Here is a 7,440-nt window from a genome sequence, read left to right as displayed (position 1 = left end):
GACATTGAGAAAACCTTTTTCTAATCAAGTTATGGGAATGCTTTTGTAACAAACGGCATGTTTTCAATGAAAAAAAAATCTAAACTGATTGTCAACACAAATGATCAGATGTTATTGTATTAAATGGGGGGGGGGGGGTCGCTTAATATTCCCCCCTCCCAAAATAAAATGTTTGATTTAGTTAATTTTTTAGACCTATTGACTTAAACAATATACTCCACATTTACATCAAATTCGTGTTTTAAAACGTTTTTGAAGTCAAGAGCTGCAGAGCTTGATAAATGAAAAGTTCATACCAGCCAGAAACAGATGACAGAACTCTTCTCTGAAAAAATATTGGCTCTCATGCTCTCTTAACTACTGCAATGAGTAGGTCATAGTTCCGTCCTTTCAACATTCTATAATTATGATGGCTTTCTTGCAGTCATATTTGTTGTTTGTGGTTATGTTTTCATTCTTCACTCCAACTGGTAAGTAGAAATCTTTAGAATTAGTTAGTAAACTATACCATTTTGCACAGTATCTGAACAAAAACATTTTTTTTTTTTTATAAGACTCTGGGATAATTTATATTGCTGAAAGACTGTCAATGAATTACCCTGCTGAAAGACTGTCAATGAATCCTGCTCTTTAAATGTGAAAGTTCTTGTTGGTTTAGATGAAGTTAGTTGCAGTATGAACAACTCTGTTGCTTCCAGATTTAAAGGGATAATCTGTTGTTCCGTCACCCGGTCGCGTCATGCCATTGTTAAGAATGTTCTCAAAATGCCCTCTTATCGGCGCGCCATAGTGGTGCCCAAATTAAGGGATAATGCCCGAGGCTTCGATGGCATTATCACTTATATAAAACGGGTTACCAACATATTCAAATAATGATCGACATACTTTCATTATCTTTGTGTTCTGTATCTATGGACGCGACCCAGTCGTTCGTTCTTTGTGTTCTGTATCTATGGACGCGACCCAGTCGTTCGTTCTTTGTGTTCTGTATATATAGACGCGACCCAGTCGTTCCTAAATGTTCAGAGGAGCTAGCCAACAACACAGCTAACACAATAACTTCGAACTGAAGATGGAAAGACTGAAAACCAGCTGCACTTCGTTTCGTTGTACTTTTTTTCAATTGACATTTCGTTGTATATATCCATAAAAATGTTGCCAGCTGATTCGTGTTTTCAACTGGCTGAGAAACGCTGCCTGCCTCTCTCTCGTCCCTACTCCCGAGCCCTACAGGATCATTACTATCGGACAGTTGGAGATCTAATTTGAATATTGAAACAATGTTGCAAATGTCGGAGAGACAGACAGTAAAGTTTATACAAATCTCTCCTGTTGAAAACTATTTATTTTAAATATATATATATTTTTTTTTATTTCACCTGTATTTAATCAAGTAGGCCAGTTGAGAACAAGTTCTCATATACAACTGCGACCTGGCCAAGATAAAGCAAAGTAGTGCGACACAAACAACAACACAGAGTTACAAACCCTATCAAATAGGACACTCTACTTTCAGGAGAAAGGGTTTAAAGATCATCCTTGGCTCCATTACAGCCCCTCCTTAAAGGGGGTCCTCTGTTTCTATTGTGATAAATACTTTGCAACACAAAAGTCTAAGCTTGCGACAAAAGCAGATTCAGCTTTTGTCCAGACTAGCTTTCAAAATTGGAAGAAGGCACTGGAGAAATGTAGTGCGCATAAAGACAGCCAGTGTCACAAATGAGCTGTGATGACTCGGATTCAGGAGCCAAAGCCTGTTCATGTGCAACTTTCACGTGAGCTTTAAAGACAGCAGCAACACGCGAGGAGAAATCTTATGAAGATTGTTGGGGGTGTGAAGTTCTTGGCGCTGCAAGGTCAGGCTTTTCGAGGCGTTGATAAGGAGAGGGAATTTCAGCCAGTGTCTAAAGTACAAGGCAGAGGGCGATGCAGAGCTGAACAAGGCAGAGGGCGATGCAGAGCTGACCCCTTGGCTGAAAGGTCACTTTGATTTCACCAGTCCCCAAATGCAAAACACCATTTTGAATCTGGTGGTGTCACGCCCTGACCGTAGAGAGCTTTTTATGTCTCTATTTTGGTTTGGTCAGGGCGTGAGTTGGGGTGGGCATTCTATGTTTTTTTCCCCTATGTTTTCTATTTCTATGTGTTTGGTCTGGTATGGTTCTCAATCAGAGGCAGCTGTCTATCGTTGTCTCTGATTGAGAACCATACTTAGGTTGCCTTTTCCCACCTGTATTTGTGGTGTAGTTGTCTATGTGTAGTTGCCTGTCAGCACTCATGTTTGTATAGCTTCACGGTTCGTTAGTTATTTTGTTAGTTTGTTTAGTGTTCGTTCTTTAAATAAAGAAGAATGTACGCATCCCACGCTGCACCTTGGTCTCCTCTGTTTGACGGCCGTGACAGAACTACCCACCACCAAAGGACCAAGCAGCGTGGAAGAGAGGACTGGACATGGGAGGACATCCTGGACGGCAAGGGATCCTACACATGGGAGGAGATCCTGGCTGGAAGGGATCGCCTCCCATGGGAACAGGTGGAGGCAGCCAGGAAGGCGGAGGCAGCTAGGAAAGGGGCCAAGGATTACACTGGAACACGGCTGGCAAGCAAGCCCGAGAGGCAGCCACAAAAAATGTTGGGGGGGGGGGCACACGGGGAGTGTGGCAGAGTCAGGTTGGAGACCTGAGCCAACTCCCCGTGCTTACCGTGGCGAACATGTGACTGGTCAGGCCCCGTGCTATGGGGTGATGCGCACTGTGTCTCGGCCGAGCATTCACAGGCCGGTGTGCTCGGTGCCAGCGTCCCGCATTTGCCGGGTGGAAGTGGGCATCCAGCCAGAACGGGTGGTGCCAGATCTGCGCTCGAGACCTCCAGTGTGCCTCCACGGCCCAGTGTATCCGGTGCCTCGGCTAAGGAGGAGGCCTCCTGTGTGTCTCCCCAGCCTGGTGAGTCCTGTGCCTGCGCCCAGCCCGGAGCCTCCAGAGACGGCCTCCAGCCCGGAGCCTCCAGAGACGGCCTCCAGCCCGGAGCCTCCAGAGACGGCCTCCAGCCCGGAGCCTCCAGAGACGGCCTCCAGAATTCCTGGGTCATCAACGACAGGGCAAAATATAGCCAAGATGGCATGTGATGTGATGATGCGTCCAGGCCTTCCTCTGTCCCAACTTCCAGGACAAACCTATGACGGTGCCGCAGACATGGCTGGACGATTGCAGGGGGGTGCAAGCCATTTGAAGGAAAGAACAACCCACTGGATATGTATTGTCACTGTGGTCCACACTGTGTGAACTTAGTTACGCAGGCTGCCTGTGTAGCCTCTCCACTGGTAAGAGATTCAATGGGTCTGGTGCATGAATTGGGGGGCTTCTTTAATCAATCTGGCAAGTTCGGCCTTGTAGTGTCTGAAGACCTGACGGGGGACTTGGAGTGCCTGAACACCCTGCAGCTTAGGAAACAGACCGTTTCAGGCATGTTGGAGGCTGTGGACCATGTCAAAACAAGCATGCAGGACAAGCGAACGGAGGAGCACTTTGATGTCTTGTTCGCAACTGCTATGGCAACAAAGTTGGACCTACAACCTATTCAGATGCCTCATATCTCAAACCTACAAAGCGTTACACCGGTCAGGCTGCAGCCCATATAAATCCGGATGCCCAGTCTTTGCACAGAGCCCAATTCTACAACGCCTTGGACACAGTGAATACTCAATTCATAGAGAGGTTTGATCAAGCTGGATTTTACAAGCTGCAGCAGCTTGAACACGTGCTGCTACGCGGAGACAGGGACAAGGCGGTGGACGAGTATCCTAAATACATCTTGTTCTTGCCCTCTCAAGGGACGCCATTTAACCGGCTGTCACAATCTCTGTACAGTCAGCCGGTACTCGCACATGCAACCCACGAGCACAGTGCTTGTTTACATTTACAAAGTTTACATTGTAGTAAAACAAGCTCATATTTTTGGTTCTGATGGGGTACGACCATTGAATGGAGCTCGTGAGGCATTTATAGGTTATATTCTCCAAGAATCAATGGGTATATATAATTTAAGTCTAAATAAATCGATGTAGCAACTGCAGATTGCCCCTTTAAAGAGATAGTAAAAATATATTAAGAGTAATTATTTATAGCCAAATAAAAGAGAACTGCATATTATTGTATAATAACGTATATCTATTATGTGGCAGTATAAAGGTTTACATGCATTCATGTTTTTTCTCACCAGATGGACACTTTATCACCATCCTCGACCTTTGTTATTACAGAGGGGAAGATCCACACGATGTGGAGTACGTCTGGAGAGCTATTTCAGACATGGTGAAGGTCATGGAATACAACAGCACTCTCAATAGATTTACTGGTTACACACCCTTTGGGATACATAACGCTGAGCAATTAAACGCAGATCCCGTGGTCCTGGCATCGTTTCAAACTCCACTTCATTTCTTCTGCAAACATTATGGTGCCCTCGCCTACGAAGCTGGAATAAACAACAATGGTAAACAGTTCTATGGAGAACGGTGGTGAAAATAAAATACATTTGCATAAGATATTTCAGGAAAAATTGATTTCACATCATAATTTTACAATATTATTTTTAAACACCATTTAGTTGATTTTTACATGAATTACGTTTGGGTTTGACAAGTCAGGGAACTTCCAGAAAGAAAGAACTGCACAGACAGGTTATCTAACTCATACCATCCCACTGTGGAATCTTACTGAGTTTGTTTTGAGGAAGTGAAAGAGAACTAGCTTGGGTATCAGTCTGACACAACACAAGGCATCTCAATTGACTTCGTCTAAAAGTACACTTACTAAAGCTTATAGGTGGAACACATTGACACCCAAGCTAGAAAGGGAACTGACCCGTATATAGATGTACAACCTAAGTGGACATGTACATACCTGTCCATTGAAAAACACCAAGCAGTAGAAAACAAAAGAATACTGTTTTATTATTTTCCCTCTCAGTTGAGCCCTCCGTCCATCTGAGGTCCATGACGCCCCACAGTGACAGACACCCCTCCATGTTGACGTGCAGCGCCTACAAGTTCTACCCCAAACAGATCAGGGTGACCTGGTTGAGGAATGGACAGGAAGTGACCTCAAACATGACTTCCTCTGAGGAGCTAGCCAATGGCGACTGGCACTATCAGATCCACTCCTACCTGGAGTACACTCCCACACCTGGAGAGAAGATCTCCTGCATGGTGGAGCATGCCAGCTTCACTGAACCAAAGATCCTCCACTGGGGTAAGGAAGTAAGGGGACAAGGAAGCAAGGGAACTAGGAAAAAGCGGACAAGGAAGTCAGGGAACAAACTGAGTGTTACTGGAAATGGTTTAGGGAAGGGAATAAGGAAGTAAGGAAGCAATGAAGTAAGGAAAGGTTGAAATAAGGGAGCAAAGAGCTCTGATAAGTTGGGTTATTAATGATGTGTGTTGTTTTTCAAACAACTGTAACTATAACTACATTCATCTCACTACGTTTCATCCCAGACATGTCTCTGCCAGGGTCTGAGAGGAGTAAGATAGCCATCAAACAACTGTAACTATAACATCTGACTACGTTTCATCCCAGACATGTCTCTGGCAGGGTCTGAGAGGAGTAAGATAGCCATCAAACAACTGTAACTATAACATCTCACTACGTTTCATCCCAGACATGTCTCTGCCAGGGTCTGAGAGGACTAAGATAGCCATCGGGGCGTCTGGGCTGGTGCTGGGGCTGGTCTTCGCTGCAGCTGGTCTCCTCTACTACAACAGGAGGAAGACCACTGGTGGTGATGGTGAGTATAAGATGTTTTATTGTCAAATACACCGGATAGGTGCAGTAATGTGTTGTTTTACAGGGTCAGCCATAGTAGTACAGCACCCCTGGAGCAAATTAGGGTTAAGTGCCTTGCTCATGGGCACATCTTGTCGGCTTTCGGCAAGGGATACTGTGAGATACGCTAACCTCTAGGCTACCTGCCGATCTCTACAGACAGATAGTATCGTTTATTGTTCAGTCTGTTACTCTCTGCCTCTACAGTATCTATCCCCCATGATTGTGCTGCTGTCACTTTAAGACCAACAATATAAATGAATAATATGTTAATAACTGCTTCTTAGTCAATCAATGCTAACAGCCAAAATGCACAAATGTAAAAACTCAAACGGTGGTGTATTTTGTTCAACAGGGAGGGAATTGGTGCCAACAAGTCACCCATCCCAGTGATCTCTCAGTGACTACATTACAGTTCTGCATAGTGTAAATATGAGTCCCAAATGGCACCCTACTCCCTATATGGATCCCCGGTCCTGTTCAAAATGAGTGTACCATATAGGGTTCCATTTAGGATGCTAGCTAATTCTTATTATGTCTCTGACTGCAGGGTGTCTATAGACACTGCAGGGTGTCTATCTCTTGATGATGTTGTCTATATCTTATGTGTAAGGAGTGTCTGCTGCTTTTCTAAAGACTATCAAGAGTTGATATTATTGTTACAGTAACACCTTAAAACAAGTTCCTACATATATGCTATAGGATACAAGATATATTTTTATGAAGTAGTTTGTTTCTCACAAATTGTCTTGAATTGTTTTGAACAAACCAAGTAGTTGGAACCACTTTTTATGCTCTTGAACGACCTTATTGTACAACTGTGTAAACTAGCCTGCAATGCTACCGTACCTGTAGACTTCCTGTCATTGTGCTAACGCTAGTTAGCATTGGCTAAAAAAAACAATAACAATAACATTAAGTATGTTGGCAGCTTGTGGAGTAGGGCTTTATAAACAAAAAGACAGTAATGAAGTGATCTACGTGTCTTTAAAAGGGGTCCCAGACAACTTGGTAAACGATGCAGTGATGAGTATTAAAGCTGTCAGATGTAATAAATGAAGGACGCTGTGATAAAGACAATCAGGGGATTTTAGAGTAGAATCAGTTGTACTTCAGGAGATGGTATCACCATAGTCGAGAACAGGTAGAAAAGTTGATTCTACAATTAGCTTCCTGCTAGCCAGTGAAAAACAAGCTCTGTTTCCATATAGGAAACCCACTTTACACTGTTAAAATCACATCACGTTTAATCATGTAGTTTGCTAATAAAACAAAACTGTCCATAGCCTGCATGTGCTTTCTCACATGCTCACCAATTTCACTTGTTTTATTTGTTGTTGTTGTTTATATAGCACAGTCCTAGCCAACCTCAAACCAGCTATTTGCCCTCATGTCTAAGGGGTATTTTTCACCCATTAGTTTGACTGATATGATCTAGGTGTGGATCAGCACATTAGACAGGTCATCATTGTTATCATATTCCAGCCATGACTGGCTACAGCTTACATTTGTTTAGATATAAACACTACTTTGGATTAGGATCCATAGGCATAGGCTCCATAGGGTTCAAACCGGCTCCTTAAGTTACCATAGACTCTATAGGGTCCAAACTGGCTCC

The 7,440-nt window shown here is 43.7% G+C and overlaps 1 protein-coding gene across 1 annotated transcript; it reads left to right on the top strand.

Moving 5' to 3' along the window:
- Positions 1-409: 409 nt before the first annotated feature.
- Positions 410-5,797, top strand: LOC120041439 (DLA class II histocompatibility antigen, DR-1 beta chain-like; the record flags this gene model as incomplete). Its single annotated transcript, XM_038986395.1, has 4 exons — positions 410-470; positions 4,219-4,491; positions 4,968-5,249; positions 5,659-5,797. Coding segments are annotated over exons 1-4 (755 nt in total), but the record flags the coding sequence as incomplete, so codon positions are not given.
- Between the last annotated feature and the right edge of the window lie 1,643 nt (positions 5,798-7,440).

This window comes from Salvelinus namaycush, unplaced genomic scaffold (assembly GCF_016432855.1).
Source record: "Salvelinus namaycush isolate Seneca unplaced genomic scaffold, SaNama_1.0 Scaffold467, whole genome shotgun sequence".
NCBI lineage: Eukaryota > Metazoa > Chordata > Actinopteri > Salmoniformes > Salmonidae > Salvelinus > Salvelinus namaycush.
Note: the sequence above shows the minus strand (reverse complement) of the source record. Positions and strands in the feature narration are given on the sequence as shown.